Raw genomic sequence first — 20,182 nt, 5'->3', positions numbered from 1 at the left:
CAATATTTTAATAATGAAGCCTTGACAAAATGCTATAATTTATCATAATCACTAATAAAGCAATTACCATTTAGAAATTTAGAAATCTATAATTCTCTAAATTACAGTAATAATACTGATAGTTTTAAGGAAGAGTCAAGGCTAAGAGAAGTGTGTGATTCTAGAAGACTGCTTTGGTCAACTTAAATGTCCCTAAAAGTTTGAATACATTGAGAACAGAAATGCTTCTGTTAGGTTTGGCAATGGTGATCTTGCCAGAGATGATTTTTGGCCTTGACAGAAGCAGTGGTAGGAGCAGGATTCAGATTTCAGAGGTTTGAATGAGTGGATTTGAAATGGCCTTACTGCTAGTGGTTATCACTTTTGAGGCGTTTGCTTATATAAAGGAAGTGGGAGAGGGATCATGCAAGGGAATTTTGAAGACAGAATTCCTAAAACATGTTTGTAGGGTAACGGATATAATAATGCCAGTGATTCAGATGAAATTCTTACTGTGTTGCAGAAAATGTTTTCTCTTTGCTCACTTATCTTTTTTTTTAATATAAAATTTCTTTTAGGGAATTAATCAAAATCCTATGCAAATATTCATGAATAGTGGGGTTCAGAGCTATTATCTATAATTGCAAAAAGCTGGAACTATCTAATTACCTTTCTTATAACAAGGATTTGGTTAAGGAGATTATATTGTATTTGTATAATGGTATACCATATAACAATTAAAATTATCTCATAGAGAATATTGACATAAATATGTGTTATATTTATTAGTGATAATATTATGCATTTAAAATACAGATATATATGTATATGTAAAGCATTTAAATATAGATATCTACATTTGTTTTATATGTATATGGAGAAAGAGGAATTAATACAAAAATAATAATATTTAAATGGTGAGATTATTGTTGATTTCTGTCATACTTTTTTCAATATTTTTTTGCACTGAGTACATATTACTTTTACAAAGAGAAATAATTGCTATTTTAAAAACCTAAGAGTGAATTATGATTCTTTCCCTAATTCCTAATGTTTAGGTTGCAGAGATTTGCAGTTTTTGGAGGTATGTATAAAAAGAGATCATGACTTCTGTTTCAAAAGATTAAACCGATTACAGCCTCTCTTTTCTTTCTCAAATCCATTAAAAAAAAAACTTTTAAATAATATTGACTTTAAGATTCTATAAAAACGTGGGTAAACAAAAGTGGAAATCCTTGATGAACTAAAAGAAGTAAGAAATCCCTTTGGGAAGAAAATTAGTAACACCCAAATAAAGAATGCCCAACAATGGGTGAACAGATAAAAAAGTTGTGGTATACATGTATACAATGGAATATTACTTAGCCATCAAAAAAAGGAAATACTGCCATTTATGACAACATGAATGGACCTTGAGGATGCTAAGTGAAATAAGTCAGACAGAGAAAGACAAATTCTGCATGGTATCACATATATGTGAAATCTGAGAAAAGCAAACTTGTAAAAACAGAGTGAAATGGTGGTTGCCAGGGGCTAGGGGTTTTGGGAGTAGGAGAGATGTTGTTTAAGGGTACAAACTTGCAACTAGTAGATAAATAAGTCCTGGAGATCTAATACACAGTATAGTATATTGCGGAGCACGGGCTCTAGGCGCGCGGGCTTCAGTAGTTGCGGCTTGCGGGCTCTAGAGCTCAGGCTCAGTAGTTGTGGCGCACGGGTTTAGTTGCTCTGAGGCACGTGGGATCTTTCCGGACCAAGGCTTGAACCCGTGTCCCCTGCATTGGCAGGTAGATTCTTAACAACTGCACCACCAGGGAAGTCCTCTGTGATTCTTTTTAGTGAATTATTGAACCTGAGGGTAGTCTTGAGGACCTGAGGAATTGCACTATGCTGTGTCGTCTTGTGAATACAATCAGACTAATCTCTCCCTCTTCTCGATTTAGAACAATCAGAATTCATCCCATACATATTCCCCAGGTTTCTCTTAATATACAACTTAGCAAAATCTTTCATTTAACTTCCAGCAAAGAAGAGACAATTATGAAAATGTGACTAGCTTAACAGGTAGAAGAAATGATCTAAAACTGTTAAACTGAGATAATGAAAGGCTAATGGTAAGTTCTTTTCTGATTCCCCTCTCCCTCCCCCTTCCCTATGGTGGTGTAGGGAAATGGATGGAAGCAGAAGAATAAGGATTGCCAAAACAATAAATCCCAGGGATGAAGTTCTCAAAAACAATCTAGCTAAATGTGGTTGTCGAAAAAGAAAAATATCCCAGATTTACCTAAAAAAAATAATTGTTTCACTCCTTTTGGCATTTTTCAGATCTCATTAAAAGTATTATATTCATATTATATTTTGTCATTACAATAGAAAACAGATTTTCATGTCATAAATAAAATGGAAAGCTTCATTAAGTAAAGTGTTTGAAAGTTCATGAAACTGATTATGTTCAGTCTGTTAGAAACATAGTAATAAAGCATGGTTATTTAATGGTACATAGGAGATCACTGTCAAGGAGATTTGGGTCACTTCTTCCTAGTTAATAGGAAGATAATTGTAAACTTAGGCCAGAAGAATTAAAATTAATCAGTAGGGAGTGGATGAGGTAGCTACACATAAAATTTCATCCTCTATGTTATCCAGGCTTGGTCTAGATTGTTAACATTCCCTTGTGATTTAGCCCAAATTAACCACTGACCTCAGGGCATCTATCTACTTAGGTCTAACAAGAAAAGTGTACTCCAAGTACTTTTGCAAACGTGTATAGAGAATACTTGTAGAGGTGATTCTGGAAGGAAGTTATTACTGTCATGCTCCCAGGATCCCTCTTGACTGCTTAACATTTTTGCCAATAACTTGGTTAAAGTTATCTCCATGTTATCCTGTAATTACTGATATTACTGTCTGTCTTCCCTTAAAGGATTCTAATTTCTAGAAGGCAGGGAATATGTCCTATCAGATTTTTGCATCCTTACAGCCTAACACGGGGTCTGATACATTTTAGAAGCTCAGTAAAGGTTTAATAGAAAACAAAACCATGATAGACTATAACAATAGCCTGGGAAAATGTTTCAAAAAATAAATTTTAGAAGAATAAATGTAAGTTTCCACATATAGTTCCAAAGGTCAAAATTCATGACCACATAATGCAGCATGTGTGCTGGCAAATTGCATGCATTAAATGAAGGCTGAAGAGGTTTTAGATGACAAAGCAACCTTAAAATTCTCAACAGTATAATGTCATTGTCTAAAAACAATATTGATTAAATTATAATACCTTGACTAAAAGTGTTTCTAATTTTTAAGGGCTGATTATGGCGCCCATGGAATTTGGGATTCATTTTTGTATGCCATGCTTTAAAAGTAACAAAGTGTAATGTATAATAATTGTTGAGATAAGAAAGCATAGGAGGCAAGGTACTGCCAAACCGGGGACACATGTAGAAGAGTTGAAGGATTTGTGCTGATTATTTTTAGAGAAGAGAATGAGGAAGAAATGATAGGAATTATTTGAAGAGTTGCTATGTGGCAAAGGGATGGGAAATTTTCTCATATGGTCTTTTAGGGCAACATTAGAATTATATATATATAAGGGGACTTCCCTGGTGGTCCAGTGGTAAAGAATCCGCCTTCCAATGCAAGGGACGTGGGTTTGATCCCTCGTTGGGGAACTAAGATCCCACGTGCCACAGGGCAACTAAGCCCACATGCCACAAACTACAGAGCCCACACACCCTGGAGCCCGTGTGCCACAGCTAGAGAGAGAAAACCCGCACACCACAGCTAAAGAGAAGCTGGCATGCCACAACTAGAGAGAAGCTCTCACCACAATGAAACATCCCGCACACCTCAAAGAAGATCCCACACGCCGCAACTAAGACCTGACGTGGCCTAAAAAATAAATGAAGAAAAAGAAAATAAAGAAAATAAAAAAGAAGAATTGTGTGTGTGTGTGTGTGGGTGTGTGTGTTTTCAAATCAATAGAAATACCTCTCACACTAGTCAGATGTATCGTGAGAGAGACTGAGCTTAATTCCCTACCAATGGAACTGTTGTACCTAATGCACATCCACTTGGTAGCAAAAATATTGGGATTCAGGAAAGAGATGAGCCGAATGACCTTTAAAGTCACTTCAAACCTTTTGAAATTCCATAATTCTATGTTTTTCATCAGTCTAGTATTTAACCTTGAAACATCACGAGCAAAAAAAATAGAACTTGGTTCCTGTGGCTGTATTTCTTGGCGGCATTTTCTCTGTTATCTTGCAAAGCTCTTATCACGGCAGATGCCTATCTGTGAGGCCATTTTTAACCAAAATGACTAACTATAAGCCTTTGGAGAGAAACTGCCACAAAGTGCTGCAATACTTATGACAATGGTTTATGATATAATAAAGGAGAAAAGAATACTTAAAATGTACTTCCTTTTCTCTTTCCAAAAACAACTGTCCAGGCAATCACAGCGGGCAACGTCAGTATGAAAAGGCAGATATTTGGAAGGAGAAACCCTCTATTTAGAGTGGAATTCAGTCAGCAAACACTGACTAGGCACCTACTATGTGCCAGGCGCTGGACAGACTCCTGTAACACATGACAGGAGTCTGCCTTCAAGGAATGCATCTTCCGGGGTTAGGGGCAGGCATATAATAAAACGGCTGTTAAAGTAAGTGAATGGCACTAAAACAGATGTATGCAGGAGGCATAAAGGGAATGGCCGGAGTGAATAAGTTGCCTTGAAGAAGTGACAGGAAAACACGTGTGGGACAGACAGGTTTGGGGACATGGGGATGGGTGTCCTTGGCAGGGATTGGATCACGAATGTCCTCAGATACAAGATCAATGATTCTGGACTTAGAGACAGTTCTGACAGCTTTCTTTCGTACACCAGGTCCTCATGATCTTAAAATGGTCTTACTATGGTCTTAACATGTACAACATGAGACGAGGAAACTCTGAGTCCCATATTTGAATCACAGCTCGAAAAAGTCCTGTGGTACAGAAGCCTCTTTATCATTGCTGAACCAAGGTTTTCTAAGTTACTAGCCCAGAGAACCTTAAAACGATGAAATGCTTTTAAACATCTCTTAAAAAGAATCATGGAAAACAATTAGAGAGGTGCTCTCCCACAGACAACACATGAACAAATTTTTATTTGGCAAAAAGTCATCCTGAATGCTAAGTGGAGGATGGGCTAGAGGGAGGGAAAGCGGTCCCCTGGGAATAATCCAGGTAGGAAAGATGAAGCCTGCATAGTCAGCTTTTACTGCCTGGAACCAAGGCTTTGATTTCTGGGTGTCAGGTACCACCTTCAAAGCACTCCATACATGATCTCAGCTCTCAATACACATCTTCTATTTTGTTTCTGAGGTGTCTTTTGTTGCTGTTGTGTTGTCTGAGGTTTTGTAAAATGGCCTCTTGAAAATAACATGTCAACCATCTCTGTTTCATGTGAACATCTTTCATGGGGTCTATGTGTTTTCTGTTAAAACTACTCCTGGATATATATAGGTTTTTATATTCTCTCTCCCTTGTATATTTTGAGTCAGGAGACTACCTGAAGACATGACCACTTTTAGCAGATGGCGTTCCCCAGAAAAACAAACATGGAGGAGCAAACAGTTCCCCAGAGGCAGCGTGTTCCACTGGTGAAGTTCCCTTCTTGGACTCTGCTCCCAGGTACCTCATTCTTTTTTTTGTTGTTGTTAATTTTTATTTTATATTGGAGTATAGTGGATTAACAATGTTGTGTTAGTTTTAGGTATACAGCACAGTGATTCAGTTATACATATACATGTGTTTATTCTTTTTCAAATTCTTTCCCCATTTATGTTATTGTAGAATATCGAGCAGAGTTCCCTGGGCTATACAGCAGGTCCTTCTTGGTTATCTGTTTTAAATACAGCAGTGTGTACATGTCAATCCCAAACTCCCAAATCTATCCCTTCCCCCCACCCTTCCGTGTACATCATTCTTGTTCCTTGTTTTGATCCATCTCTGGGCCCTGCCACTTCACGGGGACTTGATTTCCATTCCTTGCAGTCCTGACCTCTGACCTGACTGGCTCTGCACTCTTGCAGGGACAGTCCTTCTCCTGCTCCTGTGTGGTTTATTTCACTGGCGTTTACCTTCTCCTTGGGACAGCTCACTGAAACAGTCAGTATATTCCTGATCCACAGCAACTGGCTTCTCCCAAGCCAGCTGAGAATGTGTCTCTCAACCGGGAAAAAACAAGGTCGGAACAGATATCCTAACAAAGGATATCTCTAATACTTGAACAAGAAAGAGAAACCATCCCCAGTAATAACTAGGGGTCGGCATTTTTTCCAATGGAAATAGGAACTCTTTAGAAATATAATTGGCTAATAAAAAAGTTTTTTGCTTAAGTTATTTTTAGAGCTTATTTTCCAGGGATCTTAGTCTTTGGCCAGATTCAGCCAAAGCTCACAAACTTTAAAGCTTGTGAAACTAGACATGATGGCAATGCTTTAGAATATGACATTGCCATTGAGAAGGAAAGAAAAAAGAAACAACAAACCAGCAACTCCTGACATCTGAGAACTTGTCTGATGTTCACCGCTAGCCTTTGTTTTTCTCATGTTAGACATAAACAATCTCAAAGAACACCAGCCTCAGACAAGGTTACTCTGAGATCATCATAAAATGAGGCAAAAACAATATCTATTTTGGATGCTACTACCAGCCAAATATAAAATATCCCCCATTTCCAGCTAATATGAATGACTGCTGCTTTTTTATAAATTACAGCTTTATCCCAATAAATCTTATCTATAGTATAAATAAATAAATAAACTTCAAAAATAAAATAAATTTAAAATCTGACAGATAAGATATATTGAGATACCCAATCACAGAATCATCACTCCAGCTTCCTGTCAACATCCAAATCCAGCCTCAAAAATAATTCACAGATAATATTGTTATACATTTTTACTTTTTTCTAAAACATAATAATATATAAATATTAACAGATTAACAATAATATAAATCTTATAAAAAGGAGAGTAAATCAGTTCCAAACCTCATCCCACTAAATGAATTGTAGTTTTCTCTTGCTTCCTAGCAGCCCACATCTATATTCATATAAAATTTTAATTATCTTATGCTATACAACTATATAAGTGTAAGTCAACATCTTCAAAAGAGTTGAGCATGTGGTGTTACCAATTAAAAAACAGAAATGTTACATAATAGATAAAAATCTAATCAGGGCTGGATACCTATTTATTGTAGAACCCCACTTTTAGAGATTGTTTAACTTTGGTTCTTTATAAACACAATAAAGAAATTCATGGCCATTAAAAATGGAATGACAAATAGTATACAATTAATCCAACTTAACATGTAAAACTTTAAATGAATAATGGTGGAGTCTGATATTAATTTCCAACTCCTTCCCACTAAGGCCATAGTGAAAACCTTTGGTCAAATGAGGCAGAGAAATATCTCCATTCAGCCTCATTTCCTTTTCTGTATGCACTACATCTTGCCTTCGGGTGTGCATATAGATGCTACTTTCCTCTTTCAAAGCCTTTGTTATTTGCCGAAAATAGTCTGTCTCTAAATCTGCAGTTACACAAAGATCCTTTTAAATGCAGATATTTGTTGTCAATGATATTCCTTAAGAGGTCATTATCATTGGAAAATCCCTACTCCTAGTTACTTATTACTGGGGAGGTTTCTCCTTCTTGATCCAGCACTAAACTATCCATTGTCTGATTATCTGTCTTACCTCTGTTCTTCCCTGGCTGTGGGGCAGGATGGTGTCCCCTCTGCTTCCCGGTGGGCGGGTCCAGATTGCATCTCAGGTGAAACAGAACTCCTGCACTGTTCAACAGGAACAATAAGATATATACTGTGTGACACCAGTAAGTGTAGTCTGGGCACAATATATCAGGCATTTTATTATCCAGCTTTTTAAAACCAAGTTACTCTTCTCATAGACCATAGAATTTTAGTTAAAATTTAATTTCATTTTCTTCTTTTTTTTCCTCTTAAGAGTATAACATAAAGTTTCTATGTTTCTATAAAAACTTCACAAATATCATTTTAGTAGGGTTCTTAAAATATTTCATCTAATGAATATACAATAATTTAGTAAAACAATTCTCCATATTAGATATTTAAACCTGGCTACCAAATATTTGGAAGCTTGGTTCATATTAGAAGATAAACTCATTTTCTTCTCATATGTGCTAAAACAAATAAAAAGGTAAAAACAGTCACCATAAATGCCAAAATGTTTGTTTAGTTAGGTAAATTAAATAGTTAACTTTGGATATTGCAACAAAATTTAAAAGCATACTGTTTTTTTTATGGCAAAGAATAGCAGGAGTTGCCATTCCTGGTCAGAAAAAGACTTGCTTCCATAAGCCTGGTAAATAATTGGTGATTCAATGACTGACTCACAGATTGAATACAAAGCAGCTACTTTACCAGAAGTTGAGAACTTTGTGGGAGGAAAGAGACAGGAGCAAGGAGAGGAAAGAATGGAGAGGGAAAGACACAGAAAAAGATGGAGAAGAGAGAAGACAGCTGCATCTACCTTCAAGCAGTTACCCAGTTAGAAATTCTCCAGGGTTTGCTTCCTAGAGCCTTGTGTTTAAATTTCAGAACTACCTTCACAGACACATCTACAGACATTCTTTAACCTCCCTTTTTGTCATTCATTCCAACAATCCTTTTGTCACATTTATACACCTTACTTAACTTAAAGTTTTCTTTTCAAAATAATGTTAAAATTTCATCTAGTTTTTCAACTCCATTTAAACTCCATTACATTGAGTAAATGAATATTTGATAAAAGTCTCTAATAAACTCTCCTCTTAGAGAGCAACATATTTTTTCCTAAACGAAAGCTATGAGCCTAACAACATCTTTGTAAGGTTTCAATAGGGTTAGATGAAATGAGCTCCTTCTTTTGGACACATTGCAAACACTTTGCTTCTGTTTATTTAGATTTGTTGTAACTCTTTCTCTTTCAATGTCATTCTTTTTACCTCTCAAATTCAAGATTGAGAAGCCCTCTTGGTGCAGGTGAGGATGACCAGGTAATTGTGTAGGACCAAGTCACAAAGTGGGGTGGTTAACACTTCCTTGCCTTCTGCACCGGGCAGCCTTTCCTCAAAGTTGTTGCCAATTAACAAGGCAGTGGCACTGTTCTGCCTTTTTTTTTTTTTTATTAATGACATTTCTCAACTGTTCTGACAGCATAACAGAAAACTCAGTTAATGGATTTGGATACCTTTTGACATTGATTATAAGTTGTGTGACTGGGACTTTCTTTTATAAGTCCCTTGTAAAGTTGGATATTAATCTTTTCAGCTAACTTGCTTTATGTTACATTGTTAGCAATCAATCAGGCTTGTAATTGACTTTTATAACAATTCTAATACTCATATGACTTTAAGGATGATTGAGCCCACTTTTGTTCTAGCTTCTTCATTGAATACCAGATAACCCAGAAAGACTATAAGTCATAATTTTAAGAAGCGTAAAGTAAAAACTTCTCTAAACTAAAACATTAAAATTGACAAAACGGGCAAAACTTTAAATCATAATAAGCACTAAAAATTGTCTTAAATATGTACTATGTCAATAAGTCAAAAATTTTTAAAAATTATATGCCTTTTATGAGTATACACACATATACAAATATATATTCTCTAATGTATCAGCAAACACATCTAATAGATATTGTCCTCAAAAACTAATATTCATCAACAAATGCTTTGAAAGCCATTTGAGGATTAAATAGTTCTATGTGTTGTTTTTGTTAAACCAGAAACTTATTTCATAGCAACTTCTACCTCTTCCATTATTTGCAGAATACTAATAATTTTTCCAAGAGCCTTTTATGAGCAAGGAGAAGCAAATCATTTTCTCATTATTTCAAACAAACCAAATTTCTAATTATAAAACAGGATACATACAATTAGATAACTGAAGAGTAAGATAGTTTGGGTAGAGTTGATATTTAATAAAAACTTTTTAGACTTATTTTTTATACCATTAACTATGAGTAAGTAGTAAATTTGTAGGGATGATGAGTCCAGATAAATTGGGGAGAGGAAATCTGATTGTCTGAATTTCTCAAGGAAATGAAAAACAAAAATGAGTATTTATTTTTGGAAAAATTTTATAATAGTTGGGAAAATGAGTTATCCCCACACTTTATTCCCTAAATCCATGTACTAAAAGTGGATGCAAGAGCAGTTCATGTGTAAATTTCTTGATTCAGCCTTATATTTCCCAGTCCAAATTCAACTTATACATTCCTTTGTACATACTTACTTATATAACCATAAGGTCCTTGTACCTGAACAACAGAACATCCAGGCTTCATAAACCAAGGAAATGAGGCAAAAGTAGAGATCTACTTTAAACTTCACCCATGGATACAGATACATTTTAGCATGGCAGCTCTCTGTCAAGCTCAAAGTTTGCAGGCATATAAAATTATTTCCTCTGCCCTTTGCCAAAATGTACTTGCAGTCAGTGTGGTTGAGGAGTTTGGGGACAACAGATAGGATGGAGTATGAAACGGACAATAGAACTGTTAAGTGGAAATGTTTTTATCACTCTCTACAGGAAAAATGATCTTGGTAACTGATGTAACTTGTGAACTGTGAAACCGAAGCCACCAGACATTTAGGGTTCTGTCTTATCTCAACTGTCCTACTGTGGACTAGATACAATGCTATGTTTTTGGATAACTTCAGTAGAATCATAGAGCTAGAGAAGACTTCCTAACTTCTTGAGATATTTCAAAGCAAAAAAATCTACTTCGAAATAATCGATTTATATTATTCTCTTAAAGATTTTTAGGGATTATCACTTTTGCCTCCATTGAATTTAAATTCTACTATTTACCCAAAATATATGTCAGAAACATACACTTTCCCTGCTTTTGTTGAATTCTTTCACCATTTTGAGTACAGGTTGGAGTAAAGAGATTATTATTTTCAAGTATACGGTTACAGCATTTCAGTCCAATTGCCATATCTGATTCTTCCTGAATTTTTTTTTTTGAATTTTATTTTATTTATTTTTTTATACAGCAGGTTCTTATTAGTCATCGATTTTATACACATCAGTGTAGACATGTCAATCCCAATCTCCCAATGCATCACCCCCCCCCACCTGCTGCTGCTTTCCCCCCTTGGTGTCCATACGTTTGTTCTCTACATCTGTGTCTCAATTTCTGCCCTGCAAACCGGTTCATCTGTACCATTTTTCTAGGTTCCACATATATGTGATAATATGTGATATTTGTTTTTCTCTTTCTGACTTACTTCACTCTGTATGACAGTCTCTAGATTCATCCACGTCTCTACAAATGACCCAATTTCGTTCCTTTTTATGGCTGAGTAATATTCCATTGTATGTATGTACCACATCTTTATAAATTCGTCTGTCGATGGGGCATTTAGGTTGCTTCCATGACCTGGCTATTGTAAATAGTGCTGCAATGAACATTGGGCTGCATGTGTCTTTTTGAATTATGGTTTTCTCTGGGTATATGCCCAGGAGTGGGATTGCTGGGTCATATGGTAATTCTATTTTTAGTTTTTTAAGGAACCACTATACAGTTCTCCATAGTGGCTCTATCAGTTTATATTCCCACCAACAGTGCAAGAGGGTACCCTTTTCTCCACACCCTCTCCAGCATTTGTTGTTTGTAGATTTTCTGACGATGCCCATTCTAACTGGTGTGAGGTGATACCTCATTATAGTTTTGATTTGCATTTCTCTAATAATTAGTGATGTTGAGCAGCTTTTCATGTGCTTCTTGGCCATCTGTATGTCCTCTTTGGAGAAATGTCTATTTAGGTCTTCTATCCATTTTTTGATTGGGTTGTTTGTTTTTTCAATATTGAGCTGCATGAGCTATATATATATTTTGGAGATTAATCCTTTGTCCATTGATTCATATGCAAATATTTTTTCCCATTCTGAGGGTTGTCTTTTCATCTTGTTTGTAGTTTCCTTTGCTTTGCAAAGGCTTTTAAGTTTCATTAGGTCCCATTTGTTTATTTTTGTTTTTATTTCCATTATTCTAGGAGATGGATCAAAAAAGATCTTGCTGTGATTTATGTCAAAGGGTGTTCTTCCTGTTTTCCTCTAAGAGTTTTAAAGTGTCTGGTCTTACATTTAGGGCTCTAATCCATTTTGAGTTTATCTTTGTGTATGGTGTTAGGGAGTGTTCTAATTTCATTTTTTTACATGTAGCTGTCCAGTTTTCCCAGCACCGCTTATGGAAGGGACTATCTTTTCTCCATTGTATATCCTTGCCCCCTTTGTCATAGATTAGTTGACCATAGGTGTGTGGGTTTATCTCTGGGCTTTCTATCCTTTTCCACTGATCTATACTCCTGTTTTTGTGCGAGTACCATATTGTCTTGATGACTGTAGCTTTGTAGTATAGTCTGAAGTCAGGGAGTCTGATTCCTCCAGCTCCGTTTTTTTCCCTCAAGACTGCTCTGGATATTTGCGGTCTCTAGTGTCTCCATACAAATTTTAAGATTTTTTGTTCTAGTTCTGTAAAAAATGCCATTGGTAATTTGATAGGGATTGTGTTGAATCTGTACATTGCTTTGGGTAGTATAGTCATTTTCATAATATTGATTCTTCCATTCCAAGAACATGGTATATCTCTCCATCTGTTGGTATAATCTTTAATTTCTTTCATCAGTGTCTTATAGTTTTCTGCATACAGGTCTTTTATATCCCTAGGTAGGATTATTCCTAGGTATTTTATTCTTTTTGTTGCAATGGTAAATGGGAGTGTTTCCTTAATTTCTCTTTCAGATTTTTCATCATTAGTGTATAGGCATATAAGAGATTTCTGTGCATTAATTTTGTATCCTGCAACTTCACCAAATTCATTGATTAGCTCTAATAGTTTTCTGGTGGCATCTTTAGGATTCTCTGTGTATAGTATCATGCCAGCTGCAAACAGTGACAGTTTTACTTCTTCTTTTCCAATTTGTATTGTTTTATTTCTTTTTCTTCTCTGATTGCCGTGGCTAGGACTTCCAAAACTATGTTAAATAATAGTGGTGAGAGTGGACATCCTTGTCTTGTTCCTGATCTTAGAGGAAATGCTTTCAGTTTTTCACCATTGAGAATGATGTTTACTGTGGGTTTGTCATATATGGCCTTTATTATGTTGAGGTATGTTCCCTCTATGCCCACTTTCTGGGGGGTTTGTATCATAAATGGGTGTTGAATTTTGTCAAAAGCTTTTTCTGCATCTATTGAGATGATCACATGGTTTTTATTCTTCAATTTGTTAATATGGTGTATCACATTGATTCATTTGCATATATTGAAGAATCCTTGCATCGCAGGGATAAATCTCACTTGATCATGGTGTATGATCCTTTTAATGTGTTGTTGGATTCTGTTTGCTAGTATTTTGTTGAGGATTTTTGCATCTATATTCATCAGTGATATAGGTCTGTAATTTTCTTTTTTTGTAGTATCTTTGTCTGGTTTTGGTATCAGGGTGATGTTGGCCTCATAGAATGAATTTGGGAGTGTTCCTTCCTCTGCAATTTTTTGGAAGAGACTGAGAAGGATAGGTGTCAGCTCTTCTCTAAATGTTTGATAGAATTCACCTGTGAAGCCATCTGGTCCTGGACTTTTGTTTGTTGGAAGATTTTTAATCACAGTTTCAATTTCATTTCTTGTGATTGGTCTGTTCATATTTTCTATTTCTTCCTGGTTCAGCCTTGGAAGGTTATACCTTTCTAAGAATTTGTACATTTCTTCCAGGTTGTCCATTTTATTGGCATAGAGTTGCTTGTAGTAGTCTCTTAGGATGCTTTGTATTTCTGCGGTGTCTGTTGTAACTTCTCCTTTTTCATTTCCAATTTTATTGATTTGAGTCCTCTCCCTCTTTTTCTTGATGAGTCTGGCTAATGGTTTATGAATTTTGTTTATCTTCTCAAAGAACAAGCTTTTAGTTTAATTGATCTTTGCTGTTGTTTTCTTTGTTTCTATTTCATTTATTTCTCTCTGATCTTTATGATTTCTTTCCTTCTGCTAACTTTGGGTTTTGTTTGTTCTTCTTTCTCTAGTTCCTTTAGGTGTAAGGTTAGATTGTTTATTTGAGATGTTTGTTGTTTCTTGAGGTAGGATTGTATTGCTATAAACTTCCATCTTAGAACTGCTTTTGCTGCATCCCATAGGTTTTGGATCCTTGTGTTTTCATTGTCATTTGTCTCTAGGTAGTTTTTGATTTCCTTTTTGATTTCTTCAGTGATCTCTTGGTTATTCAGTAACATAATGTTTAGCCTCCATGTGTTTGTGCTTTTTACGTTTTTTTTCCCCTGTAATTGATTTCTAATCTAATAACGTTGTGGACAGAAAAGATGCTTGATATGATTTCAATTTTCTTGAATTTACTGAGGCTTGATTTGTGACCCAAGATGTGATCTATCCTGGAGAATGTTCTGTGCACACTTGAGAAGAAAGTGTAATCTGCTGTTTTTGGATGGAATGTCATACAAATAGCAATTAAATCTATCTGGTCTACTGTGTCATTTAAAGCTTGTCTTTCCTGATTAATTTTCTGATTGGATGATCTGTCCATTGGTATAAGTGAGGTGTTAAAGTCCCCCACTATTATTGTGTTACTGTCAATTTCCTCTTTTATAGATGTTAGCAGTTGCCTTATGTATTGAGGTGCTCCTATGTTGGGTGCATATACATTTATAATTGTTATATCTTCTTCTTGGATTGATCCTTGACCATTATGTAGTGTTCTTTCTTGTCTCTTGTAACATTCTTTATTTTAAAGTCTATTTTATCTGATATGAGTATTGCTACTCCAGCTTTCTTTTTTTTTTTGACATCTTTATTCAAGTATACTTGCTTTACAATGTTGTGTTAGTTTCTGCTATATAACAAAGTGAATCAGCTATATGTATACATATATCCCCATATGCCCTCCCTCTTGTGTCTCCCTCCCACCCTCCCTATCCCACCCCTCTAGGTGGTCACAAAGCACCAAGCTGATCTCCCTGTGCTATGCAGCTGCTTCCCACTAGCTATCTATTTTACGATTGGTAGTGTATATATGTCAATGTTACTCTCCCACTTCATCCCAGCTTACCCTTCCCCCTCCCCATGTCCTCAAGCCCATTCTCTACATCTGCGTCTTTATTCCTGTCCTGCTCCTACTTTCATCAGAACCTTTTTTTTGTTTTTTTTAGATTCCATATATATGTGTTAGCATACGGTATTTGTTTTTCTCTTTCTGACTTACTTCACTCTGTATGACAGACCCTATGTCCATCCACTAGAGGAGAACAAACTCTACAATACATTCAGTTTGGGAGATACAGAATTTCAGATACTTGTGGTCTAATTGGGTACTTAATGCAGTATGCAGCAAGTATATAAGTTGAATAAACAGATGTGTATTACATTATGAAAGATCAGTGTTAAAATATATAGCTAACCAATAGCAAGATTCATCTAGTCAGTATTAGAAGCTAATCATACATTGAAATAGGCAAGGGAAGAACGAGTGGTGATATCATATAGAAGAATTTCAGGGGATTTCTTTTTCAAATAGTTCAACTCCCAAGTCTTTATGGCAGATGATGGCACTTGAGGTACTTTTTGCTACCCAGATGTGGTTCTGAACTTCTTGATGCTGCCACAGGAAAATAATGAAAAGGCAAGGGTACATCTTGAAAACAATCAAAGATGTTCTGGTTGGCTGTTTAAAAGAAGACTCCATGCAGAATATGTGGTAATGCTGATACTGCAGTCCCAACATGATAGATGTGTATCTATATGTATATCCATATCCATATTTATATATATATGCATGCATATAGAGAGAGATACAGAAATGGGTAGGTGGACATATGTGAAAAAAGCACTATGATGTAGGGATGATTTTAAAAGATATTCACAGTGAAAATCTCCAGAAGGGGAATAAAAAGTAAAATCCTCATAAAAGGATAAAAATAAAAAAGATTAAGAGTCCAAGTGAAGTCACAGGGATGAACAAATCAAGGCAGAAAGCAGATTTCCTAATTGAATCTTTCCATAGGCAATCGGAATTGTTAAAAAGAGTAAGGAAAAAGGAGAAGGAATGGACACATCTGGGTATAATTGATACATAATGCTAGGGTGAAAACTTGGGTTTCTTCCACTAGTCTTGTCATTTTAAGTATTAAAAATCTCCTCTAAAGAAAAATAGAATCATTGAGCAGGTGTTCAGCACACATGGCAGCATGTTTCACTGGCTTACTGATCTATGATACAAAACCGTCATGTGGAGTTTGTGCCTTTGACACGTGTGTGTTTTACACACACTGCTCCTGAATGCTTGTCTATAGTTTTTTTTTTTTTTACATCTTTATTGGAGTATAATTGCTTTACAATGGTGTGTTAGTTTCTGCTTTATAACAAAGTGAATCAGTTATACATATACATATATCCACATATCTCTTCCCTCTTGCATCTCCCTCCCTCCCACCCTCCCTATCCCACCCCTCTAGGTGGTCACAAAGCACTGACCTGATCTCCCTGTGCTATGCGGCTGCTTCCCACTAGCTATCAGTTTTACATTTGGTAGTGTATATATGTCCATGCCACTCTCTCACTTTGTCCCAGCTTACCCTTTCCTCTCCCCATGTCCTCAAGCCCATTCTCTAGTAGGTCTGTGTCTTTATTCCCATCTTGCCCCTAGGTTCGTCATGAACATTTTTTTTTTTTTAGATTCCATATATATATGTTAGCATACAATATTTGTTTTTCTCTTTCTGACTTACTTTACGCTGTATGACAGCCTTTAGGTCCATCCACCTCACTACAAATGACTCAATTTCGTTTCTTTTTATGGCTGAGTAATATTCCATTGTATATAAGTGTCCTATCTCCTTTATCTATTCATCTGTTGATGGACACTTAGGTGGCTTCCATATCCTGGCTATGGTAAATAGAGCTGCAATGAACATTGTGGTACATGACTCTTTTTGAATTATGGTTTTCTCAGAGTATATGCCCAGTAGTGGGATTGCTTGGTCATATGTTAGTTCTATTTTTAGTTTTTTAAGGAACCTCCATACTGTACTCCATAGCGGCTGTATCAGTTTACATTCCCACCAACAGTGCAAGAGGGTTCCCTTTTCTCAACACCCACTCCAGCATTTATTGTTTGTAGATGTTTTGATGATGGCCATTCTGACCAGTGTGAGATGATATCTCATTGTAGTTTTGATTTGCATTTCTCTAATGATAAATGATGTTGAGCATTCTTTCATGTGTTTGTTGGCAATCTGTATATCTTCTTTGGAGAAATGTCTATATAGGTCTTCTGCCCATTTTTGGATTGGGTTGTTTGTTTTTTTAATGTTGAGCTGCATGAGCTGCTTGTAAATTTTGGAGATTAATCATTTGTCAGTTGCTTCATTTGCAAATATTTTCTCCCATTCTGAAGGTTGTCTTTTCACCTTGTTTATGGCTTCCTTTGCTGTGCAAAAGCTTTTAAGTTTCATTAGGTCCCATTTGTTTATTTTTGTTTTTATTTCCATTTCTCTAGGAGGTGGGTCAAAAAGGATCTTGCTGTGATTTATGTCATAGAGTGTTCTGCCTATGTTTTCCTCTAAGAGTTTCATAGTGTCTGCCCTTACATTTAGGTCTTTAATCCATTTTGAGTTTATTTTTGTGTATGGTGTTAGGGAGTGTTCTAATTTCATTCTTTTACATGTAGCTGTCCAGTTTTCCCAGTACCACTTATTGAAGAGGATGTCTTTTCTCCATTGTATATTCTTGCCTCCTTTATCAAAGACAAGGTGAGCATATGTACGTGGGTTTATCTCTGGGCTTTCTATCCTGTTCTATAGATCTATATTTCTGTTTTTGTGCCAGTACCATACTGTCTGGATTACTGTAGCTTTGTAGTAGAGTCTGAAGTCCAGGAGCCTGATTCCTCCACCTCCGTTTTTCTTTCTCAAGATTGCTTTGGTTATTCGGGGTCTTTTGTGTTTCCATACAAATTGTGAACTTTTTTGTTCTAGTTCTGTGAAAAATGCCATTGGTAATTTGATAGGGATTGCATTGAATCTGTAGATTGCTTTGGGTAGTATACTCATTTTCACAATGTTGACTCTTCCAATCTAAGAACATGGTATATCTCTCCATCTATTTGTATCATCTTTAATTTCTTTCATCAGTGTCTTATAATTTTCTGCATACAGGTCTTTTGTCTCAGGTAGGTTTATTCCTAGGTATTTTATTCTTTTTGTTGCAATGGTAAATGGGAGTGTTTTCTTAATTTCACTTTCAGATTTTTCATCATTAGTGTATAGGAATGCAAGGGATTTCTGTGCATTAATTTTGTATCCTGCTACTTTACCAAATTCATTGATTAGCTCTAGTATTTTTCTGGTAGCATCTTTAGGATTCTCTATGTATAGTATCATGTCATCTGCAAACAGTGACAGCTTTACTTCTTTTCTGATTTGGATTCCTTTTATTTCTTTTTCTTCTCTGATTGCTGTGGCTAAGACTTCCAAAACTATGTTGAATAATAGTGGTGAGAGTGGGCAACGTTGTCTTGTTCCTGATCTTAGTGGAAATGGTTTCAGTTTTTCACCATTGAGGATGATGTTGGCTGTTGGTTTGTCATATATGGCTTTTATCACCTAAAGCAATTAGAGAAAGAAGAACAAAAAACCCCCAAAGTTAGCAGAAGGAAAGAAATCATAAAGATCAGATCCGAAATAAATGAAAAAGAAATTAAGAAAACAATAGCAAAGTTCAATTAAACTAAATGTTGGTTATTTGAGAAGATAAACAAAATTGATAAACCATTAGCCAGACCCATTATGAAAAAAAGGAAGACTCAAATCAGTAGAATTAGAAATGAAAAAGGAGAAGTAACAACTGACACTGCAGAAATACAAAGGATCATGAGAGATTACTACAAGCGAGTATATGCCAATAAAATGGACAACCTGGAAGAAATGGGCAAATTTTTAGAAATGCACAACCTTCCGAGACTGAACCAGAAGAAACAGAAAATATAAACAGACCAATCACAAGCACTGAAACTGAAACTGTGATTAAAAATCTTCCAGCAAACAAAAGCCCGGACCAGATGGCTTCACAGGCAAATTCTATCAAACATTTAGAGAAGAGCTAAATTGAAGGAGAAAAACCATATGATCATCTCAGTAGATGCACAGAAAGCTTTCGGCAAAATTCAACACCCATTTATGATAAAAACCCTCCAGAAAGTAGGCATAGAGGGAACTTACCTCAACATGATAAAGGCCATATATGACAAATCCAGCTTTCTTTTGATTTCCATTTTCATGGAATATCTTTTTCCATCCCCTCACTTTCAGTCTGAATGTGTCCCTAGGTCTGAAGCGGGTCTCTTGTAGACAGCATATATATGGGTCTTGTTTTTGTATCCATTCAGCAAGCCTGTGTCTTTCAGTTGGAGCATTTAATCCATTCACATTTAAGATAATTATCGATATGTATGTTCCTATTACCATTTTCTTAATTGTTTTCGGTTTGTTTTTGTAGGTCCTTTTCTTCTCTTGTGTTTCCCACTTATAGAATTTCCTTTAGCATTTGTTGTAGAGCTGGTTTGGTGGTGCTGAATTCTGTTAGCTTTTGCTTGTTTGTAAAGCTTTTGATTTCTCCATTGAATCTGAATGAGATCCTTGCCGGGTACAGTAATCTTGGTTGTACGTTCTTCCCTTTCATCACTTTAAGTATATCATGCCACTCCCTTCTGGCTTGTAGAGTTTCTGCTGAGAAATCAGCTGTTAACCTTATGGGAGTTCCCTTGTATGTTATTTGTTGTTTTTCCCTTGCTGCTTTCAATAATTTCTCTTTGTCTTTAATTTTTGCCAATTTGATTACTATGTGTCTCGGCGTGTTTCTCCTTGGGTTTATCCTGTATGGGACTCTCTGCACTTCCTGGACTTAGGTGGCTATTTACTTTCCCATGTTAGGGAATTTTCTGACTATAATTTCTTCAAATATTATCTCGGCTTTTCTCTCTCACTTCTCCTCTTGGGACCCCTATAATGTGAATTTTGTTGTGTTTAATGTTGTTCCAGAGGTCTCTTAGGCTGCCTTCATTTCTTTTCATTCTTTCTTCTTTATTCTGTTCTGCAGCAGTGAATTCCACCATTCT

The 20,182-nt window shown here is 35.9% G+C and overlaps 1 protein-coding gene across 3 annotated transcripts in view; it reads right to left on the bottom strand.

Moving 5' to 3' along the window:
- Positions 1 to 20,182, bottom strand: part of LOC309666647 (uncharacterized protein) — a 613,160-nt gene that overhangs the window by 136,503 nt on the left and 456,475 nt on the right. For 2 of the 3 annotated variants that reach the window (XR_014267188.1, XM_082474305.1), the window contains exon 5: positions 7,733 to 7,827. Coding sequence is in view for 2 of the 3 variants with exons in the window: in XM_082474305.1 (XP_082330431.1) it covers positions 7,733 to 7,827 (95 nt within the window). In the remaining variant the exon portion in view is untranslated. Of the gene's footprint in view, positions 1 to 6,739; positions 7,828 to 20,182 lie in introns of those variants that run through there. The other variant, XM_082474304.1, reaches the window with a different exon arrangement.

The sequence above is a fragment of the Balaenoptera physalus genome (genome assembly GCF_965194825.1).
Source record: "Balaenoptera physalus genome assembly, chromosome: 9".
Taxonomy (NCBI): Eukaryota; Metazoa; Chordata; class Mammalia; order Artiodactyla; family Balaenopteridae; genus Balaenoptera; species Balaenoptera physalus.
This window is presented reverse-complemented; position numbering and strand designations above follow the sequence as displayed.